This window comes from Protopterus annectens, chromosome 2.part2 (genome assembly GCF_019279795.1).
Source record: "Protopterus annectens isolate FY-2018-M chromosome 2.part2, PAN1.0, whole genome shotgun sequence".
Classification (NCBI taxonomy): domain Eukaryota; kingdom Metazoa; phylum Chordata; order Ceratodontiformes; family Protopteridae; genus Protopterus; species Protopterus annectens.
Genome location: NC_056730.1, coordinates 491,326,868 through 491,351,374, shown reverse-complemented (window position 1 = coordinate 491,351,374; position 24,507 = coordinate 491,326,868). Strand labels below are relative to the sequence as shown.

Genomic DNA, 24,507 nt, shown 5'->3' with positions numbered 1-24,507 from the left:
AAAAAAAAACATGGAATTATTAAAATTCCCAGTCTAAGAAATAAACTAAGATCTATTAGACTGCTTTCGGTAGCCATCAAAACCATATCCAGCAGCTCTAACAAGTCCTATATATGAGGCTTATTAAATTAAATGATATTAATGTGAACAGCTGAAGTATTATAAACAGAAGCATTTAAAATACATACTTCCCAAACATCAAAAGAGGTTTCTTTTTTATACATATAAAGGACTAATTAATAAATCTTTTTTTATGAGAGTATAAAAGAGTAGAGGAATTTAGGGGATTAATACAAATTATACCGATCAGATGAAATAGATTACTGCTCACAGAAAAAGCAATTTAGTGAATAGTGTAACCATTCATTTACTTTTTCATTTCAGATTAAAGTCTGTTCATTATTAAAAACTATTATAAATGAGTAAAAACAAAGGCTCTAAGAGACATCTAAGTTTTTGAGTATGAACTAAAACAAAAAGATTCACTAATATGAAGCTGCATTTTCCTATATATATATATATATATATATATATATATATATATACACACACACACACTCTCTGTCATAGTAAATAATAAATAAGCAGCTTAAAGATAAAAGGCTATCTTTATGAGACTTACTTTGAAACTTACCAGTACTGTGCTAAGCCACTGTACCACATTACAGTAGGCATTCCCACAGAAATGTATTCTTAACAATGCACCTTTCTGGGCCACATTCTGAGCAGGTAAAGAGATAAATTCACACAAATGTCAGTATGCAGCACCAATGAGCATCAGTGCCACAACATGAGGTCCATCCATACCAGTAACATCTCAACTTCATGTAATAAGGATATCATTACAATGAAAGAAATTCATGGACAAGAACAGAAAAATATATAATGAATGTCACTCAGATTTCCCTAAACACTGCTAGAACGATAATTTGCACAAGAAAACTATATACATAATGCTGTAATCATCACTGTTCAGCAGCATTTAAAACAAAACTGAATGTCCTTCCTTTAAAAAAAGTGTTCATTCATCTTTGGGCATAAAATGATATACACAAGATTGAAGTCATTTAACCTTAGAAGCTGCTGTTGCAAAAAAAAAAAAACCTACACATGTGTACATATTGTGAGAGTGTGTGTTTGTGTAAATACATACACGTCTCTCGAACTATATATTATATATAAATACAAATTTTATATATATACATATAAACAAATACACACATTAACTGATCATTTCTTTGAGTCTGACATCAAACTGCATGGACCATATTGTATTTGGGAGCTATTCATCTCCAGAGAAATAATTATGTAAAGAAAGAAAAGAAGTATAAATCAATACTAATTAGTACTAAATGTGGAACTATTTGATATATAGTTGTAGCTATGGAACATTAAATCAAATAAGGATACAAAAAGAGTCTAAATAAAAAGAAATATAGCAACTGCAAAGAAGAACTCGCCTAAGAAAATGGATGCAGTCTATGTATGATAACAATAAAACTTCTGGATTCAAAACTAATTAAATAACCCAATCAAACAAAAAGTCTACTTGCATATAACATAAATTAACATTTTTTGAAAATTAAGCAAAGATTCATCTCATGCTAATAAGGTGATTTTTAAGTGAAAAACTGCAGTTTGAAAATGTTAAGATAGAAAGAAATGCTTAAAAAAGCATCACAAAATTTTGTGTCAGTTTCACGAGTATTTACATCTAAACAACATACCAGGCAGATGATTTAACAGTCCCCAAGCCATTTTTGTTCTATTAAAGCATAGCTATACTAATAAAAGACTATATTTTAACAAATTAAGGTTGAATTATGGTGGTTAAGGAAGAAATTTAATACAGAGTAAGAAAAACATTGAAAGAAAGCATACTGACAAAAGGAAACCCCCACCATGCTGCAGTAGTGACAAGCACTCAGTGAATAATTTAAACAAAGTTACTTGTAGTTAGCAGAGAAATTAGTTGTCATTTCCATTTAGTAATATTTGTGTTATATTTGTATAAGATTGTAACTTAATGGTAAGAAATAAGAGTTTTGCTTCAAAGGTTCTGAATGAAGTAAATTGCAGTATGTCCATTTAAGGTTCAACTTTTTTTCTGATGTAAATAAGTATCACTTATCAGTAGATGCTTTGAGAGATTTATTAGAATTTACAGATGTATCAGTCTTTTTTTTTCTTTTTCCTTTTTTGTGTCTGTCCAAGTGTGTTTTCTCCAAAAGTCTTTTTAATGAGATGGGAGAACAGTCCACATCTTCAGAAACCAAAATTATGTTTTGTTTTATAAAGGCAGCTGTTTCATCAAAATTGTTAAATGTTCTTGTTCCATTGGAAAGATGTAGTTTGATTCTTGTAGGGTATATGATTTGAGTCTTAATGTTATTTGCTTTAACAGTTCAACAAGAGGTCAGCATTTTTCCTTCCTATGAAGAACCTTAGTGGAATAGTCACTGTCAAATCTGATGATATTTTGATTGAATTTTAAAGGGGCTTTCCTCCAGCCAGTCTTTAAAACAACGTCTTTGTCTATGAATGACAGAAATTTTATAACTATGGATCTTACTGGAGATGAAGAGGAAGTTGGTACTGGCTTTCCTATTGCTCTGTGGGCTCTCTCTGTTCAATGCGAAAAACATTACTGAAGATCCAAAATTTCAGAGATCCAATGGTTTAGGAAAGAAATAAGGTGGTCTCCAGTTTTTTCAGGGAGACCGAAAAATTCTTATATTGCACCTTCTTTCCCTGTTTTCTAAGTTATCAAGCTTATTCTGTAACAAGGTGTTTTATTTGAGGAGAAATGCAGTTTGTAATTCATTTTCTTTAAGTCTCCCATCAATGTCAGTTAAGGCAGTTTCAATATCCAGTATTTTATTTTGCTGCTGTTGTAGTAATTCGTAAAATACTTCAGTTTGCTTTAAGCTGTCTTCTCTGAGGTTTTCAAGGTTTTGCTGAAATCCATCTACTTTTGAGGACAATGTTTGCAGAGTTGCAATCACGATCTGCATTTCTTTCTTCAGTGCTGTGTCTGTTTGGGAATGCTTGGAGCTGCTCATGTTCATATAGATAAAGTCCCCAGTATTTTTGACAGGAATTTCTTTGAGCAGATCCACCAAAAATTGTAAACTTGAAGTTTAAACTATTATTAATAAGTCTTTATAAAAATGATTAGCAAACAGGAATGGATTTTATCAACAGAAGTGGAGAAGCTAATAATCGAGTTGCGGTGCCAATTGCTAATGGAAATAATGAAGGAACCTTACATGGTAACAAGAATGGAACGTCTGAGATGTTAGGGGGATCGGTATCCAGCATTTTTAAGAAATGGGAAGATTCCCGTTCACGGACTAATACTAACCTATTTGCCTTGGTGGGTAAGAAAACACAGGTATCGGATATTCCAACAGCACAAGAACTGTGTTCAAAATTAGAGAAAATGATTTTCAAAGAGACTTCTGTCTATTATAATATTGGTAGTCTTCAGAGGTACCAGGAGCTGGAGATTACGCTGAGGGATTTAAGGTCTATTAAAAATCCTTCATCTCCCTTTGTGCTTTCAGAAGAACTTGAGGTTAAGTTTCATCAAAAGAGAATAAAGAGAGAGAAGCTTTTGGTGGAAACTAAGCAAATATGTGAAGAGATTGTTAATATAACATCTAATTCAATATTAGAGACCTTTTTGGTGAACATGAACAATAAACTTTTGTCTTATGATAGAGATCTAGTAGATCGTAAAAAGTATAAGCTGCATAGGGACATTCGTGACTATGAATACAAGAAAGCATTTGTTCTTTCAGCCATTCAAAAGCCAAAGAGGAGGAGCGTCGGCTTTCAAAAAGAGAACATCACTTCCGGTCAACAGAGAAATAGGAGTTTTGTTTTTGGGGAGAGTGGAGCGTCTTCATTTGATGAAGAGGAGAGAGTAAATGACAATTTTCTGGATTTACAGGGAGCGGCAGATCCAGAATCCTTTCGCAAGACCTTTAGGGGCTCCAATGGACAAAATTACACCACCAGGAAGCGAGGATGGCAAGGACAAGAACGCCAAAGAGACCTGGGTGAGGGACGATTTAAAAGAAGCAAATGGACCATATGAACAGGTAGAAGGTACTATTGTACCGGAATATGTCGTTAATTTATCTGATTATGTTTTCAATGAAACTGAGTTGTCGGTTTTAAACAAAGGTATTAAGTTTATTCCGACAGTTTTGCCAAGAATGTATGAAATGAAAGGTGAGATCTTTAATTTAGTGCGTAAAATGCACCTTAAAGAATATTTTAATTATATAGAAGAGAGGGAAGAAAACATAATTAATGAAATTTCAGATTCTGAAAGTAGTGATTATTATTTCTCTTGTGAGTCGGAATCTGAAACAAATGCATACAGCTTGTTGGATACAAGTAAAATTAAGACATAGTACTTTCATGCCTCCAAGTAAAAATTCACATATCCAGTGTTTTAATAATGCTGTGGGTTTAATGACTGAAAAAGAATTTAATGAGTTCAAAGGCCTGAATAAGGAATACAATTTAACAAAGAATGAATGGGTCAAACTACAATGTATGAGTAAGAATGATGAAATAGTTTTGAAGCCATCAGATAAAGGGGGCAAACTGCTGGTAATGAATTCAAAAGACTGTTATAGAATATGCATGCAACATTTACATAATCAGGTGGTATATAGCAAGATAGATGAAGTGAATCTAACACGAGAACAATGTGAATTTTAAATGCTGTTGAAGAAGGGTATTAGATTGCATTATTTTACAACATATGATGCAACGCACAAACTTAATGTTAAGAGAAGTACATTAGCAAAATTCTTTTGTGTTCCTAAAATTCATAAGGATCTATCACGGCCACCAGGATGTCCTATTGTATCAGCTATTGGATATTTTACGTATAATTTAAGTTGCTTGTTGCATGAAATTTTAGTCAAGGAAGTAATAAAATTACCCTCTTACATAAAGGATTCTTTTGACTTTTTTAAGTAAAATTAAGGATTTAATATGGGCCGAGGACATGTATTTCACAACAGTGGATGTGGTGAGTTTGTACACCAATATATCACATGCTTTTGGCCTTGAGGCTATACAATATTTTTTAGAGGACAGCCCCAGAACACAGTATATTAAAGAATTAGTACATTTTTGTCTTATGAATAACATGTTTGAATTTGATGGGAGTTTATATAGACAAAATGTAGGAACAGCAATGGGGGCGGCATTTGCCCCAGTGTATGCTAATTTATTTATGGGGTTAGTGGAAAATATAGGAAGCATGTGGTTAAGTATTTTCGATTTATAGATTGAATTTTTATTTGTAAAGGGGGAGAAAATGTGTCATTTAATTTTATAGAGTATTTAAATGCAAATAAATATGGGATTAAATTTGATGGCATTCAGAGAGGTGTAAGGATAAATTATTTAGATCTAACACTAAAAGAGAATAAAAATGAGAAAATTCATTCTAATATATATAAGAAATTTGATCAAATCAATTTAATGCTATATGCTACTAGTTGTCATCCGAGCCACACAATAGAATCTATCCCTTATGGGGAAATACTCAGGATAAAAAGACTGAGCAGCGACATCAAAGAAGCATGAGAAGAGGCACAAGAAGTAGCCTCAATGTTTGTTTCTAGGGGTTATAAGACAGAGGATGTATATGGAAGCTTACAGAAAGTATTTGATATAAAGCAAAATGGGATAGCAGTTAATGGAGACAAACCTAGTGGAAGGAGAACAAAAGATAGAGGGGGAACATTAGGTAGTGAGACCATGTTCTTTGTTACTAAGTACACTTTACTTTCACAAAAAATGAGAGGAGTGATTAAAAGAGTACTGGAAACAGACAAGAAGAGATGTTCACTCATTGTCACAAACAGAATTAAGAGTCTCCTATCAAAGGGGACGAAATCTTAAAGATTTTTTAGTGCATGGAAAATATATAAGACCAAAAGAAAAAATGTTGAAAAATGTGGGGATGAGGGGAACTTTTCCTTGTGGTAAATGTTCCATCTGTCAATACATTACAATGAAAATAGATAGGATAGGTAGAAAAAAAAATTGATACACTGGGTACGTATTCATGTTTAAGTAAGGGTGCGATTTATGGTATTATTTGTCCATGTAATAAATATTATATAGGAAAAACAGAGAGGTCTTTGGCTGAAAGAATAAAGGAGCATGTTAGATATGTAAAAAATAACAAGGTTATGAGTCCTATAGCGGAACATTTCAATAAAGAACACAAAGGTGAAACAAATACCATGAAAGTTACAGTATTGGAACAAATAACATTGCAATATGAAAATGCGGAGTTATTAAAATATGTATTGAGGCGTAAGGAGTCTATTTTAATAATGAAATACAATACTTTGTTACCTAATGGGTTGAACAAAGAATGCAATTAGCAGAGTTTTATATAGTGTTTTTTTAACTTTAAAAAGTTTAATGGAATGTGTTTTAGTAATTAGTGTGTAATTGATTAATTGAATGTGTTTGAATTGAATATATAAGGAGGGTTTTTTAGTGGTGAGGGTTTTACTCTGTAAAGGCTACGGCTGAGGCGCTAGAGAAATTTATTTTAAAATAAAAGTGTATTTTGGAAAGTAGAGCTGTTTTTCACTGGTCATTCTTCTGGTCGTTATCAAATTTGGTGAATTTTACTGTGGTTATACTTATTATTAATACGTCTTTATAAAAATGATTAGCAAACTTTGACTATATTCCTGTCTAAATAAATAGGTCTACACAGTTCTAAAATTGTGCTGCATTCAGATGGCCATCTTGGCTCTGCTCCCCAACTCCTTTCTGACCAGTTACTGTACACTGCATTTTATTTCAATTACAATGTGAATACACACACTTAAGTTGTATAATATTTTAGTGCAGAAATACTTAAATTTATCATAATTGTAATTTATTTTTCCCATGTCTGCTACAGACGCAGTTCTAAACTGTATATAACATTAAAAATGACATTTTAATATTTTTAATACCAACAGAAAAGCTGAACAACTGATGCAGAGAATTATGTACACTTTTAAGAAAACAGCTCTTCAAATCTGCCAAATATCACAACAGGATGCTATAAACATTCTTAATATACAGAACAACAGCACAGCTTTCCCTCTGAAGATTTTAAATCATTATGTTTCTCCACAAATAAACTTCAGCTCTTATAGCTTAGCAAAGATGATGTTTTTATGTTCATTCCCACAGTTTAAAAGGCTCTAATGTAGTCCAGCTACCAAGCATTCAAAGGAAGCACCTGAAAATAATTGCCTTTCACCAGTAATTTCACAGAACCTTGCTATTACCACATCACAGCTAACAGAATGTCAACAATGGTCTCGTAATCAGGAGTGGCTTGAATACATTTTCTAAGAATCAATTGAAATACCTGTGGCACTACCAAAAAAACACAACGAATTAAAACAATTAAGCCAGAAATTATGTAAAATGACAGCTAGAAATGTTTACTACTGTTGACTTCCTGTTTACCTTCAATTTATTATTTTGTATATTTTAGGAGTGCAAACCTGCTTACAAAACAGTTTCTTGCAAATTAAAAGTACAGATCTACAGAGCTGTTTAACCAACAATCCATGACTTGAGTGTAAGCAATGATAGATTTACTCACAGTTGGCATTGTTTACTCAGTTTGCTATCAAATTTTCGAATGTAACTCCATCGACTGCACTTTTGTTGAACACAGAAAATTGAAAACGGTAATGTCGAACTCCAAAAGCCAACCTAAGAACGGGTTTTAACATGGGTCGAGATAGGGGAGAGGTTTGTAGTTCGGTAATAGCAGTGAACACCTATCTCGACCCATGTTAAAACCCGTTCCTAGGTTGGCTTTTGGAGTTCGACATTACCGTTTTCGATTTTTCGTGTTCGACAAAAGTGCAGTCGACGGAGATGCATTCGAAAATTTGATAGTAAACTGTTTACTCACAAGGGAGAAGGCCCAAGTGATAAAACAAAGCCAGCCATGGGTACACCCAGCATACTAACTTTGTTCCTGTTATAATTACTGCTTTCATATGGTCTGTGGATCTAAAATGCAGGTAACTGTAGTCATGCATTTTAGATCCACGGCCATCACGAAAAGTAGCTTCAATGATAGCCAGTTTACATGAGCACTTGAACACATCTCTCTTGAAGGAATAGTAGATATAAACACAAAATGATAGTGCTTGAATTCTTGTGCATCTGCTATTTCTTGAAGTGTGATTGTTTTATTATTTATTTATTTTTATTTGCGATTTCTGTCTTTTTAATTGTGTAACTCTAGGAAGGATGGAACATATTCACTGCTGGCTGCTGTCGGTTGGTCTTGTTCCTGTGGGTAATGTTGGACTTACATTGGGCATGATTGCTTGCTCTGACTAGTCTGCATGCACGTTTGAACAGTCATGAGGTTTCATTGTAAACTCATTATACATTATAGTCATTTTTGCCAGGTATTGGCAAGATATTGCAGAACTAACTTTCAAGCAGGAATATACTAATTTTGAACATTCTCTTTTCTTGGTGTCAAATGTGAATGACACTATCTGTGGATACAATAAAATAAATACCTTACAATTAATTACCTGTTCAAGATGACTATCTGTTTCTTACTTGCTATGACTTGTACTTTAAGGGCTTGCCATTCAGAAAAAAAAAACGTGCATACACACATCAAATAATCAAGAAGGAAATTAAAAACAAAAGTAATATTTTCAAAAATGCCACATATTTAAACAGAGAAAACTGAGTATGAAACAACTGGATTAGTTTCTGAAATAATAGGCAACAGTGAGAGTCTCTACTCAGGACTTAAAAAAACGTATTTACTTACAGGTAGATGGGTAAAGACAGCAAATGTGTTGCTTAGAAAAGCAATGAGATCAAGAAGGTAATCGCTGACTTTCTCACTTGACTCTGTGGCCATCCAGTCATAATCTTCTAACTGCAAAAATTGGTCTATCTTCTGATTTAGTGTTGTATATATTTCTTCCTCTGCAGCATGGCGGACATCCTAAACAAACAAATGTTATAAGAGCAAGTGAACATAAGAATAAGAAGGGGACATAGAAAAATAAACTGCAAAAGATGGATTACAACCTGCTGCAAATTAACAATCAACCCTTGTTTAATTAGCATGTCTTAGCACCAGCTTTTATAATTTCACTCGCGTACAAGGTATGACTAATACAGACTAAAGCACCACCAGCAAAAATTCAAATATAAGTGGCAATGATTAAAAAAGAACAATGTCAAATACTTTTGAATGAGACCGAACTGCTGTCATGTCATGCAGACAAACGTTCAATGCGACAACTGCAAATCTATAAGAAAGGCTGCAGTTAAGCCACAAAATATGGAGTTTCTCAATATGTAGTGTGTGGCATTCTGGCACAGTTTTCTCTAGTAATCTGCCCCTTCAGTATTCTGGTATTTACTTACACTGGTCTCATCCTGAAAGCTCACACCCAATTAGAATAAATAACTGCTAGAAAAGCAATATAAACAGTTCTTCTTAGTCAGAAAATAATCAAATTACAACCACAAGTGTAGGTAAATGTGAAAAGACTAAAAAAAAAACACACTCTTTTGAGAGCATAAGAGGCTCAATATGCAGGAAAGGTAAACCAGTTTAAGAAAATCCTATTAGAACTTTACAACAGATCTTTTCATTCCAGTCCATTTGATATGACAATCTGTCCACTTTGCCCCCTGTCAACATATAAACCAGGACTGTGTTTTCTTAAAGTCCAAAGCAGTGCAAATCAGATATTTATGCTTTAGGCGTCAAGCTAGACCAGAGTTAGGCAGGAGGGACAATGGCATTCTGGGAAGGAGGGATTCTTGGAGGGCCTGGGCTAGAGCACTAAAATTTGCTGGCGTGGCTCTAAGTGGTGGCTCAAGGTCGCTTTTGTCACTTCGCACGGAATGGAATCAAAGGATCTATCATTATGGTAAATACATAACTTTCGTTTATGTTCAACTAAAACAAAAGTCACTGATAAGTTCACTTAGTTCATTAGTTTTCTCATAAAGGTACTCGTCGTTGGTGGCGTTTTTATATGGGTAGAGAGCATGACTGTTCATTCCTGAACACACTGTGGCAGTAATAGTGGTGTCTAAATCTTCAGAAAAAGGCATAGGGGTAAAGAGAAACATAATAAACTTCTGGGAAAATACAAAGTTAAAAACTCAGTAGAATAAAGCCATTTGAATCTGTCAATGAAACATATGCTTCTGAGCCTGTTATTCCATATGTGACACTACTCCCCTGTTAGATATTAATATTCAGGTTCCCATTCCTTGAGGTAAATCATGCTCCTATACACCTACTTTTCTCTGTAATCCATATTACCTTTAGGAGTTGTAGTATGACTGCACTTTGGATGGGTAGAAACCTGAAAATAAACCTATCTTTACTATTAGAAAGCAGACAACCATCTCCATCTCTCTCTCTCTCTCTCTCTCACATTTCAGATGCTGATGGCGTGGAAGTCTAACAGTTCAGATTTGGCTACCCGGACATCAAAAGCAGCTGTGTTCTTAACTAGTAATGTATAGCTCAAACTGATTTTGACTTAGTACAAATAGCTTCATCCATTTTAACTAAGAACTTAAATCCCTTCTTCTGGGAATGCCACATAAAAGGAGGGAATACACACCTTCATTAGAAACTGAAGGTGAAGATTAAGACTGTGACTTTGCAAACTCTGATCCGATGATAATGATGACTATTCCTGATCTTCAGATTCCCCTCCAGAGGTCAAATCATTTTGTGATAATTTTAACTAAGAGGGACCCTGCGACCACCTTAAAGCCCTATGTCTATATTTTGTCTCCTACAGGTTACTGAGAGGCAATCTATGGCTGACATACAAAGCTCAGAAACTAACCCTGGTGAACCTTTTCCACATTTGGAAAATGAACATCAGAACCACTACATCCAAGGATCTAAATTCTGCTTGTAACATAAGACCTACTTGTGAGACAGATATGTATCTCAGAGGATCCCCATCCATGTGAAGCAGATTCTATCCCTAACTCTATTTAAATATAACCTTGACCTATGGATAGGAAATTGTAAATCCATGTCAGATCTAGCCCCCATGTCTCTGACAGACAGAGGCAGACAGTAACACCCAAACTAACATACCCCCCACATTAAAATCTAGAAACATTCCAACTAACATAACTCCCTCCTAATAAACACCCACTATACATAGGGGCAAAAAATGGGTTAGATTGTACAGCTAGGCTTATAAAGACCCTGGTGGTCATTAGCCTAGTATTTACCTGTGAAAATAGTATAACAAGGAGCATGATGGGTCTCTTTCATGAGTAGATGACTTCAGACATCTATCTCCTTAAATCTATTACCACAGAGTGGTAGATATGGAGGAAGGAGGACTGCTCCTATCACACCTACCAACTTGACCAATGAAAGGGATACTGTCAACTGCAGAGTCAAAGTCAATAGCTTCTGTAGATCAATGTGTGAATGTATCTTTAAGAAGCTATCCAAGGGTTTGCACAAGTGTATAAATACTGAGCACATTTGAGCCTGACTGCCATTTTGTAGTACACTGTTGAGATGTAACCATGTATTTATGTAAGGCCTGTCTGTTAACCAGCTTGTTGATATTTTATGATGCTGCTATCCATCCTGATGTGTTTCTATGTATTCAAGCATTTAAATGAAATACCCTGCCTGCTTATAGTACAGATGTGTACACTTACCATAAATGTAGATGTTCAAGTGCATTCACTGTTGCAGTCAGCACATTTGGGTTATCTGCCTGCAGGTAGCCCTCAGCCAGCCTGAATACCAGAGTCTTCCGATTTCTACGTCAGATGCTTTCTCTTCTTCCATGACGTCAGGTCGTCAGGGGTATAAAACATGCAGCCGACTCCATTACATCAGTTTTTCTTGCCCCAAATGTCAGGTGCCCCACAATAGGAAGCAATTATATGGTTTGGTACATCCCCATCAAAAAGTAAATACACCAATAGAAATAAATATACTAAACAAGAAGGAAAGGTAGAGCCATGGGGCTGGAGGGAGGGTAACCAGGACTGCAACAGTGAATACCCTCGAACATCTACATTTATGGTAAGTGTACACAACTGTATTATGTTCTTCGTGTTTCACTGTTGCAGTCTTCACATTTGGGTTGATTCCCAAAGCTAAGGAGGGGATGAGGAAGGTAAAGAGCATTAGGGCCAGCTATTAAGCCCTGCAAGACTGCAGTGGCAAATCCAGATCTGGATTTAGAAAAGATAGGCATGTGGTAATGCTTGGTGAAGGTATGTACAGAGCTCCAGGTAGCAGCTTCTAGGATGTCCCTGGTAGGGACTCCTCTGAGAAAAGCCACAGAGGTAGATGCAGCTTGGTGGAATGTGATCTTATCCCCTGTGGGTTAGGTTTTCCATGGTGCTTGTAGTATAAATGAATGCAATGGGCTATCCATTTGGAAATGGTTTGCTTTGAAAAGGCCTTCCCCTCTGCCCCTGCAGTAAAACCAACTAGCAGCTGCTCAGATTTTCTGAGGCTTAGTCCTGTCCAAATAGAATCTAAGTTGCCTGTGCACATACAGAGAGTGCAGTATTCGTTCCCCTTTGTTTTGTGGATTAGGGAAAAAAGTAGGCAAATGAATGGACCAATTTAGAGCCACACTAGACACCATCTTGGGCAAAAAGGAAGGATAAGTCCTGAGGGAAACCCTGTCCGCATGGAAGATAATGAAGGGTTCCCACTGCCATGAGGGCCTGCAATTCAGATACTCTTCTTGCTGAAGTAATGGCTAGAAGGAAGGCTGTTTTCCAAGAAAGGAATTTCAACTCTGCTGTTGCAGCTGGCTCAAAGGGGGGAAGAGTGAGCTTTTCCAATACAAAGTTAAGGTCCCAGCTGGAGTGGGAGCTCTCCTGGGGGGGGGGGGGTGTTTAAATTTTTGGCCCCTCTAAGGAATTGTTTTACAAGGGGTGGCTCAGTATTATAATGTGCTGATATTGCAGAGGCATGAATTTTAATTGACGAGAAGGATAGGCCCTTGTGGAGCACTTCTGCTAAGTACTGTAGAATATGAGGTAAGGTGAGCACCATTGTGCCCATCCCCTGAGCCTGGCTCCAGGAACAGTATCTTTTCCACTTTTCAGCATAGGATTTTCTAGTACTAGGCCTCCTTGCTGCCAGAATGACATCCAGCACCTGCTTACTTAGGGAAGCTAGAGGAGAGCTCAAGGAATTATAGCCAGGCTGCAAGGTTCAGGGTTTGAAGCTGAGAGTGCAGAATCTGGCCCACCTGCTGGGACAGCAGGGAAGGGGTCTGAGGAAGGTGCCATGGTTGCAGCAGTGTCATACTGCGCAAGAGGGGGTACAAGTGCTGGCATTGTCAGTCTGGTGCAATCAGTATTGTCCTTGGCTTGTCCTGCTTGATCTTTAGTAGAACCTTTGAGAGGAGTGGCAGAGGGGGAAGGCATAAACCGAGAGGCTTTCCCAGGTAAAGGAGAGGGCATCCACTTTCCAAGCTTGACTGTGGGAATTCTTGTGCAGAATTTGTTCAATTGGTAGTTCTGAGGGGAGGCAAACAGGTCTACCTCTGGAGTCCTCCATTTGTTCATCAAGAGGTTGAATATTTTGGGTTCTAGTTTCCATTTGTGTGGGTCCATGTGATTTCTGCTTAAGTCTGCCAGTTAATTTAGTTTGCCTGGCAGGAATTGTACTTGTAGGTGTACTTGGTAGCTCAAGGCTGTACCCCACAGAGTCTTGGCTAGTCTGCAGAGAGGGTATGCGTGGGTTCCCCCCTGCTTGTTTATGTACCACATAACTGTGGTGTTGTCTGTCTTTACCAATAGTTGTCCTGGAAGAATACAGTCTTTGAAGGCTGTCAGAGCATTCTGTACAGCTAACATTTCTTTTTGATTGATATGCAGATGCATCTGTCTCAGTTTCCATTTGCCCTGAATGCACTGCCCTGCCATGTGAGACCCCCATGCATAGTCTGATGCATCTGTTGTTAGGGTTTGGGCAGCAGGGGTTAGAGTGAAAGGAAGTCCCTTGTTGTGGTAACAGGCCTCTGCCCACCAGTGGAACTCTGTCTTTATACAAGGAATGATAGAAATCATTGTTTCCAGGTCCTGAGAATGTTGACACCATAGGCTTTTTAGATACCATTGAAGTTTCCTCATATGCAGCCTTGCAAATGGAATTAGTAGAATGCAAGACACCATGAACCTCAGAACTTGCAGTATTTTCCTTGCAGAAAGCTGGGGTTTTGTGGCCAACAGTTTGAAGTAGGTTGTCAAATAAACTTGTTTCTCCGGAGTGAGGAATGCCATCTGGGAATTTGTGTTCAAGCTTGCTCCCAGGAATACAATCTGTTGGCAGGGTACTAGGTGACATTTATTTTTGTTGATGGTGTACCCCAATGAGGTTAGAAGTTTCTTTATGAATGCCGTTGTGATAGCAAGTCCTGGCTTTCTGCCTGAATCAGACAATCGTCCAAGTATAGGTAAATTTGAATATTTCTCCACCTGCAAAATGCAATGGCTGGAGCTAGACACTTTGTGAACACCCTGGGTGCAGTAGATAAGCCAAAGGGAAGTGCAGAGAACTGAAAGTGCATGGAGCCCACCCTGAAACATAGGTATTGTCTGCAGGAGCCTCTTATTGGGATGTGCCGGCAAGCTTCCTTTAAGTCTAGGGTTGCCAGCCAGGCATCCTTGGCTAGCACAGGAAGTAGCTGTTGAAGAGTTAGCATTTTGAATTTTGGAACCACCAGAAAGGTGTTGAGAATAGAGAGGTGCAGGATAGGACGCCAGGAGTTGTCTTTTCTGGGTACCAGAAAAAGTCTTGAATAAAAACCGTGTCCCCTTTGTTCTGCTGGGACAGGTTGAATAGCCCTGATACTGAGAAGACAGAGAACTTGCAGTTGGGCCTCCTCCTATTGATTTGGGGGTATGTCTAGCCAACCATTTGGGGTTGGTAGTGTGTCGAAGGGGAATCTGTATCCTTGGGAAACTATGTTCAAAACCCATTTGTCCTGGGTAATGAGTTCCCAGTTCTTTGCATGCAGGGCGAGCTTTCCGCCTAAGGGAGCAGGTAGTTTAGCAGGGCTTGGAAGGTTTAAGGTTAAGTCTGTGCCATTTTTCCGTAGGAGGGTGGCTTAGTACTTCCTGCTTTGGAAGTGAGAGCCCCCCCACTGTTAGAGCTGTGCGTAGTCTGAGACTGTATAGCCTAGGTGGTCTGCTGTTCCTGGGTTTGGACTGAGAAGGCCCGGAAGGGTCTGGAAAGGACCAGTTCTTTGAAGGCCAATGCCTACTGAATCTGGGAGGCTGTACTTGTAGGAAATCTTTAACAGTTTGCATAGATTTAGCTTTTTCCTCCATCCTTTTGAGAACTTCTGCTTTGTTACCAAAAAGGCGGTCTTGGTTTAAGGGAGCATCCAGCAATTTAGCTTTAACATGATCTGGCAAGTTTTGTTCCTTAAGCCAAGCATGCCTTCTAAGTACAGACCCCGTGACAGCAGCCCTGCAAGATGCTTCTAAAGCGTCAAAAGCACATTGCAAAGTATGTTTACCAACTTGTTCTGCAGAATACATTAAATCTTGCAATTCTTAGTGTTCAGCACAGTCAGGAATCAACATCATTTTCTGTCTAAGGAGTCCCATAATATGCTGCTGATACTTTAACATATGAAACTGGCAATTTAAAGCTCTAATGGCCAAAGTAGCAGAAGTGTATACCTTCTTACCCCATCTGTCCAAGGCTCTAGAATCTCTATCAGAATGGGGTAGGATTTTTGGCAGCAGTAGCCTTAATGCCTTTTGGTCCTTGGGAAATGGTTTCTGGATCTGCAGAAGGATTCTTGAAGAGGAACTTGTGAGAGTCAGGTACTCTGTAGTACCTGTCAAGTTTTCAGGGAGCTGGAGTTAAAGTGTCTGGGGTAAGGCTAGATTCCAAGAAAGCATAATCGACAATGTCCAGAACAGGAGGGATAGCTAAAGACCTGTGTTGAGGTAGGAGTAAGAATTCCCTAAGTCTCTTTTTGGACTCAGAGTAAACCTGGCTTTCCCAGCGGAAATGCTCCCTAAGAGTATGCAAGGTTTCACAGAAAGAAAAATCTTCTGGAGGGGAAGCAGAGGGAATGGAATCCTCTGTAACAGAATCCTCATAAGTAGATAAGGGCAAATCCTGATAATCAGAAGGAGCAAAAATATCAGATTCTTGATCAGAAGAATCAGAAAGAAAATCAGTTCATAAGTCTCTTAGAGGGGGAAGGCTGGCTTCCCCTAATTAAGGAAATAAGATCTTCAGCCATTCTAAGCATTTGTTTTTGAGGCATATGGGCCTGGGCCTGCAGTTTGGTCGTCTGTTTTCTAGGCGTCGTGCGAGTTATTGGCCTGGATGAAAACGATGGAGTTGATTTAATATGAATGTCTGCAGGCCTGAATATACCCTCAGAAGCCGGTGCCTACACAGCGGCTCCGGACCCATTCCAGGTAGAGACATCCGCAGGTTCCGCAGTCGAAGAAGCATCTCGCGACATTCCGGACTCTGAATGGGTCTCAGCAGAGGCCTGCAAATCTGAAGTAGTGGGTATCAGGGGCTGCGAAAGCACCTCACTGAGTACCGGTGGATTGGCGACTAGCTTAACGGAAGCATCTTCGGCAGTTTTGGACCTATGCAGTCTGTCTCTGTCTTTATCCTTATGCTTTTTCAGAAGATCGGTAGTCAGATGGCTTAACGAAGCCATTTCGGAGTACACAGAGCGAGTACGAAAGTAACTGGCTGCAAAAATAGCCCGATGACGATTAGTTTGAGTGTTGAACAAGGCACAAAAAATAAAAGCGAGGGACGTCGTGGTCTGGGCCTAAACAGGGGATGCAGTAAGAATGAAAATCTCTATGAGGTATTTGCTTTCCACAGGTATGACAATTGTTAAATTTTACTGACATCGGTTAGAGCAAGAAAAAGAATCCCCAATGGGGTACTTATCTTTTTTGAAGACTTCGGGACTGAAAATCGAAAATGAAAATTTCAGTATTCGGCTGACTGGCACTTGTGAACTGCTTCTGCTTCGGGCACCGCACGTCAAGAAAGACTGATGTAATGGTACTGGCTGCATGTTTTATACCCCTGACGACCTGACGTCATGGAAGAAGAGACAGCATCCAATGCAGAAATCCGAAGACTTTGGTATTCAGGCCGGCTGAGGGCTACCTGTAAGCAGATAACCCAAATGTAATGACTGCAACAGTGAAACACGAAGAACATCTTCTATGCTGGAGAAGGATGAGTGACATGGTGTCAAAAGTGGCATGCCTAAAGGACATTGCCAGAAACGGCATGTCTAAGGGACTTGATGTTAACAAGAATGGCCAAAATGACTTGTTGCCAAAAAGTGTTCCAATTTCTTCCACTTAAGTCCGAAAGGCACCCAGCTGGCAATGGAGGAATATACGGGAGTGGATAATCCTTACTACACGCACAATTCACAAAACAAATTCCAGACATTAAAACTTGCTCAAAGCTATTTCTTATTCAAAAAATATGAAACAAGGCATACAGAATGCTCTAATCGATATTATAATAAACCGGTATGTCCGATATTTATAAAAATATTTGAATTACTAAGGAAAATGTTTAAAAGAAAGTCTGAATTACATAAAACGAATAAAATAGGAGGAAATGACCGCATTTTCGCTAAGTACGTACTTTTCATATTCATTAAAGATATCAGTTATCAGAAATGTATAAAGTGTTCGCATGTTTGTGCAGTATTAAAGTTATTTCACAAAATGCAGCCATTACAAAGCATATATCGCAAAGTACAGTGTTTTGAAGAGTTTATTGTGCATTTGAATGTTAGTACAAACTCACAGAACAGTTTGTACGTACATAATTACAAGGGCCATATTTTCAGTGTGTTTGTGCATACTTTGTGGGCATGGCTGACGGACTTCAAAAACCCAGTGCACTTGTGTTTGGCAATAATACTGCAGAGAACTGGAGAGTGTTTGAGCAAGAGTATGCCATTTACACACAGGCTGCATTTTCTAATAAAGATGACCATAAAAAGGCATTTATTCTGCTTAATTTAGCTGGGCCAGAAGCCATTGAAAGGGAGCGCTCATTTGTGCATGTACCTGCTATCTTTGCAGAAGAGGGAGAAAACCATCATATTGTTGTACTGGTTGAGTCAAAGGAGGACTCTGAGTGCTTAAAACGTTAATTTAATAAAATGTGTAACCCCCGGAAAATGTTACAATGGAAGAGCACTTATTTTACACAAGGGATCAAAAGTCTGGTGAAAGTTTTGCAGCATATATAACTGATTTGAGAAACAAGGCTAATACGTGCGGATTTGGAGACCTAAGGGATGAGTTGATAAGGCAGACTTGTGTGTGATATTAAAGATGATGCACTGAGAAAGATTTTGCTTCGTGACAGTGATTTTACATTGGATAAGGCCATTGAGATTTGTCAGACATACGAGCTTACAGAAAAGCACATCAATATGCTTACAAATGAGAACAGCTCTAGAACACATGGTGACAAAGCTCACGTTGATAGCATGCAGCACGTGATTAAAAGTAACAGGCCCAAGCATACGGCAGCAACTGTAACCCCTGCAGCACTCACTGGTAAACCCCAGAGCTTTCCAGCAAATTCCAGAGTTAGCACAGTCTCAGTGTAGCATAAGAGTGAGTCAAGTAAACTATTAATTCTCAGGGAAGGCCAGTAATATTCTCCAACACTGCAGCTTTTTATCATGGCTTAAGTAGAAAACTGCAATTACCCCAGGTTGCCAGGCTTGAGATTTTCCAGTTACTATTATACTCTTGCTAATAAGCCAAATAACTGTAAACATAAATGATGGCCTGTATCAGGAAACTCTAGCTAATTAGAGATGGATACTAGCAGCTTGTCACCTGTTAGCAATAAACATCTTTTTATCAATTAATAAACAGATAGATAACCGGGCACACACTTTTCCAAAGTTAATGAATAAATAAATACAGTTCAAGAAAGAATGAGTAAAGCTGTGCAGTTATCAGTTAAAAATATAAAAATGTTCAGGAAACAGAAAATAATCCTTTGGAGAAAACAAAATTACAACAAACAAGTTTGAACTCACAGGTCCATATCTCAGAGAACTTCTATCGTTTAGACTTATTTTTTCCTTCGGACTCATGTTCATTTTAGCTATGTGGTTTAGATCTCTGCTACAGAAATCACATACACAATCAAGCAGGATTTTGCATTTACCTGCTAATGAGTTTATCTGCTGCTGGTGGTTAGTCATTAGCTTAAATCATTTTCAAAGTGCTTTAGCGTCCCGATATAGGAAAAGTAACAAGTCTTGTAATCATAGAGCAAAACAAATTACAGTCTATTTCCCATGTGTGCTATGTATTTCACATTGTACATATAATTGCCATAATTTCCAGCCAAAGTAAGTTGCAATTTCAATAAAAACTTCATATATTTAGGTTCATAGGTTTGTACTAGGTTCATAGGTTTATACTAGGATATCTGCCCTAAGGCATTTATAAGCCTAGCCCAGAGTTTTGTGGCTTACGCCACCCCTTATGTTAAAAAATACTGTGCCCATTAGTTTGTTGTGCCTCTGTCCAGCAGTGACACAGAGATGATTCCCGGGGTAAACCTACGATCTCCCATCCACTGGTCAAGATTTCTCTTGAACAGAGCCAGCGAGGTGCTCTGCCTCACATGGACTGGGATTTTATTCCACAACATAGGGAGTCTCTGGGTGACAAATCTATATCTCCAGCATGTCCTATTTATATCCGTGCTAAGGTTTAAGTCGCTTGCTCTAGTGGATCTGGTAGATTTGGATTTTTTGAGGTGGAGCATGTCCATTAATTCCGGGTTGGACATGGCCTTGTATGTCAGGCACAGGTCACCTCTGAGCAGACGGTATGCGACTGAACAGAGCTGGAGTTTCTTCAGTCTGGCAGCATATGACAGATTTTGGAGTCCCTTTATCCTTTTGGTGAGGAACTTTTGGGGTCTCTCCAATTGCTGCAGGTGTCGGGTGAGAAACATCCCGAATGGGGCATTGTACTCGATCATTGGTCTGATAAGTGAAGAGTACAGGGGAACAATGACCTCACTTGATCTGGATGTGAATCCCTTCATGATCAGGTGGGCAATGTAGAAGGTTTTTCTAACCACTTTAGCAATGTGAGTGTCAAAAGAAAGGCCACTGTCAACCTGGGTCCCCAGGTCCCTGATAACCTCTTCTGTGCTTAGTGGATTGCCACCTATATGGTAGCTTGGGGTTACCTTGTTTTTCCCGAAGGGTATGACTATACATTTTTTAGCATTTAACTTCAGGCCATGGCTCTGGCACCAGCTATCAGTTTCCGTGAGACCCCTCTGAAGAATATCTGTGTCCGATGTACTTTCCACTATGGCTCCCAGTTTGCAGTCATCTGCAAACTTTGTCAGCCATAGTCCTCCTATGTTTGCCTGTACTTCTGAGAAGTAGATGCCGAACAACAGGGGGCCAAGGACTGAGCCCTGTGGGACACCACTTGTGACCGGCTTGGAGTCTGACATGGCGCCAGCTTCTCTAACCCTGTGGGTTCTGTCCTTTAGCCAGTTTGCAATCCATCTTGTGACATATGGGTTTACATTTAAGCTGGCAAGTTTCTCTATAATACCCGAGTGGGGTATTGTGTCGAAAGCTTTTGCAAGGTCAAGGTAGGCTGTATGGACTGCCTTTCCCTCATCAATGGCCTTGGTGACTGTTTCGAAGAAGTTGACCAAGTTCAAAAGGCATGATCTGCCCTTTGACAAAGCCAAACTGGGTCGGGTCCAATGTCTGCAAGTCCCCTATGTCTTTGTTTATGAGTTCCATTATGATCCTCTCCATAGCTTTGCAGACCAGGCTTGTTAAGCTTATGGGGCGGTAATTACCAGGGTCCGTGGAGGCACCGCCTTTGTGGAGTGGGACCACAGTTGCCGTACGCCACTCCTTGGGCACGTATCCTGTGGTAAGGCTAAGATTAAACAGCTGCCTTATGTGCGGGTTTAGTTCCTCATTGAGTTAGTGTAGCACACAGCCGGGGACACCATCCGGTCCCATTGATGCTGTGTTTTTAGCTTTAGAGAGAACAGCTTTCACCTGTGCATTGGAGATGTCTGGGAGGCTGCACTCCGCTGGGATAGTTATCTCTCCTTTTGGGGGGGAGAAGGGCGTGAAGTTTGCACTGAACCTGTCTGCCAGTATGTTGGCAATGTCTGTGGGTTCAGTGATTTTTGTATCATTTTGGACTAATTCTGAGCATATCTGGGAGTTTCCACCCAGGTTTCTAACATAGCTGAAGAAGGCCTTATGATTGTCTTTTGAATCTATGGCAATTTTTCTCTCAAAGTTGGCCTTGGATGATTTTATGAGTGCTCGTATTTTTTTACTAATAATGATCAAAGGTGTCTTCTCTTTTATGGATTTTGCTCTATCATGTAACAGCTTTCTCCTCTTATTGTAAAGTTTGTTTATGGCTGGGGTCCACCAGACTGGATGTTTGCCCTTGGTGGAAAGTGTCTTGGTTTTATTAGGGATTGCCTGATCCATGCAGTCCTGGAGGTGTTCGTAGAAGGCATTTGTAAGGGCTTCCGCAGCTTGGGTTGTGGTTTCCACTGGCTCGGGGGCCTTGAAGGATACCACACCAGTCTTGTTGGCAATGTCTGTGGGTTCAGTGATTTTTGTATCATTTTGGACTAATTCTGAGCATATCTGGGAGTTTCCACCCAGGTTTCTAACATAGCTGAAGAAGGCCTTATGATTGTCTTTTGAATCTATGGCAATTTTTCTCTCAAAGTTGGCCTTGGATGATTTTATGAGTGCTCGTATTTTTTTACTAATAATGATCAAAGGTGTCTTCTCTTTTATGGATTTTGCTCTATCATGTAACAGCTTTCTCCTCTTATTGTAAAGTTTGTTTATGGCTGGGGTCCACCAGACTGGACGTTTGCCCTTGGTGGAAAGTGTCTTGGTTTTATTAGGGATTGCCTGATCCATGCAGTCCTGGAGGTGTTCGTAGAAGGCATTTGTAAGGGCTTCCGCAGCTTGGGTTGTGGTTTCCACTGGCTCGGGGGCCTTGAAGGATACCACACCAGTCTTGAGTAGCGTGAAGTTTGCTTTAGAGAAGTTCTTCACTGTGGCCTTTTTTGTTTGGGGTGGGGGCGGGATGTGGATATCCAGTGAGACTAGTTTATGATCTGATCTCACCAATGAGGGATATACTTCCGGTGTGGAGCATTTTGTCCCCATGTTTGTGATGATGAGATCTAGTATATTTTCTCCTCTTGTGGGAACGGTGACTAGTTGTTCCATGGCATTTGAATTTATGAATTCCAGGAACCTTTGGGCTAGAAAGTTTGGGCTTGAGTAATGTTCCCAGTCTATATTCGGGTAGTTGAAGTCACCCAATATAATGGTGTTTGGAGATACATTTATACCCTCCAGTGTCTTCAGGAAGGCTGTGTGGGGTTCCTGAGTTTGAGAGGGTGGCCTGTAGCATGCTACAAATTGTAGAGCTGTTTTGCCTATGGTTAATTGCACCTGGATGGTTTCCGATGCTTTGTGCATTGCCACCAACCTGGAGGTGTGGGTATCCTTGATGAATATGGATACACCCCCTCCTTTTGTGGTGTGGTCCGGGTTTTGGGGCCGGAACACATGATATGAGGTAAAACCTGATAGTGCTGGGGTGCTCTCAGGAGCCTTGAACCAGGTTTCAGTCACAGCGCAGACATCGATGTTCTCCATACTGAGAAGGGGCTCGAGTGCGTGCATTTTGAGATTTAGACGTCTGGCATTGAGCAGCATTACCCTTAGTTTCTTCCCCCTTTACAAGCCTAGCCATAGGATTACCCTGGCATAGTGCCACCCAACCTTGGTTCCCACTGCCTCTGTAGAGTAGAGCCACTGGAGTTATCCCCAGGGTGAAATTTCTGTTTCCCATCCACTCATCAAGATTTCTCTTGAAGAGGGTTAGCAAGGTGCACTGCTTGACATCTATGGGAAGTCTGTTCCATAGCATGGGAAGTCTGTTCCATAGCATGGGCAGTCTCTGGGTTATGAACCTGTCCATCCAGCCTGTTCTGTTAATTGTGGTAATGAGGTTGAGGTCTCTGGAGCGTATGGTGCAGAGAGATTGGGATTTCTTTAGATGTAGCATTTCTAACAGAAATGGGTCAGACATGGCTTTGTAAATGAAGTAGAGATCGCCTCTAAGTAGGTGATATGAGAGGGAATAGTTGGAGTTTTTTGAGTCTGTCCATATAGGACAAGTGTTTAAGGCCTAGGATCCTCTTCGTGAGGTACTTTTGCGGCCTCTCCAGTTGGTTCAGGTGTCTAAGTGAGGTACATGCCAAATGGGGCACTGTACTCGATGACTGGCCTAATAAGGGAGAGAATGACCTCTTTCTTCATGGATGCAAAACCCTTAAAAATGAGATGAGCCACATACAAGGCCTTTCTGACCACAGTGGCAATGTGGAGATCAAAAGAAAGGTTGCGGTCAGCCTGTGTTCCCAGATCTCTTATAACACCTTCTGTATTCAGTGGACTACCATCAATGTGGTAATTCAAGGGAACCAGTTTTTTTCCAAAGGGGATGACAACACATTTTTTGGCATTGAGCTTAAGGCCATGGTTCTGACACCAGTTGTTGGTCTCTGAGGCCATTCTGTAGGATGTCAACATCACTTGGGGAGTTAATAACAGCTCCCAACTTGCAATTGTCTGTAAACTTTGTCAGCCAGAGTCCCTTTGTGTTGGCCTGGACTTCAGAGAAGCAAATACCAAACAGGAGAGGACCCAGGACCGAACCCTGTGGGGCTGCAGTCATGACTAGTCGGCAGTCTGACTTGGAGTCAGGTACTTTCACACTGTGGGTTCTATCTGTGAGCCAGTTTGTAACCTACCTAGTGCTATAGGGGTTGATGTCAACCTTAGTGAATTTTTCTAGGATTCCTGAGTGGGGAATGGTATCAAAAGCCTTGGTCAGATCAAGGTAGGCTGTATGAACCACCTTGTCTTCATCCAAAGCTCTGGTGACAGATTCAAAGAAGTTGACCAAGTTGAGCAGGCATGTTTTAACCTTCATAAATCCCCCAAAAACAAAGCCAGCACAATGAGGTGATTATAAAACAACAATTTAATAAAAAACTATTCAAAACATCACTAGGGGTATTGAAAGCCCCTGTGAATGCACAAATTATACAAAATATGCAGCAAACCAGTTTTGGCTAACCTAGCCTTCCTCAGTGCAACAAAGTTAAGAGTCTAAGCTGTATATAAGGACAGCTCCATTATTCAATTAAATATAATTGAAAATTTACAAATGCTCATTCAGACCAGGGCTAAACAGCCCGCCTAGTTAAATTATCCATTTATTCTCCTTGGAATTTAGTATGGAGTGCCAATCTCCTTTACATTTCCT

At 39.4% G+C, this 24,507-nt stretch overlaps 1 protein-coding gene across 2 annotated transcripts in view; it reads right to left on the bottom strand.

Annotated features, from left to right (window-relative positions):
- Positions 1–24,507, bottom strand: part of EXOC6B (exocyst complex component 6B) — a 5,967,963-nt gene that overhangs the window by 2,235,375 nt on the left and 3,708,081 nt on the right. For both annotated transcript variants that reach the window (XM_044063970.1, XM_044063971.1), the window contains exon 18: positions 8,864–9,043. In XM_044063970.1, coding sequence (XP_043919905.1) covers positions 8,864–9,043 — 180 coding nt within the window. The remainder of the gene's footprint in view (positions 1–8,863; positions 9,044–24,507) is intronic.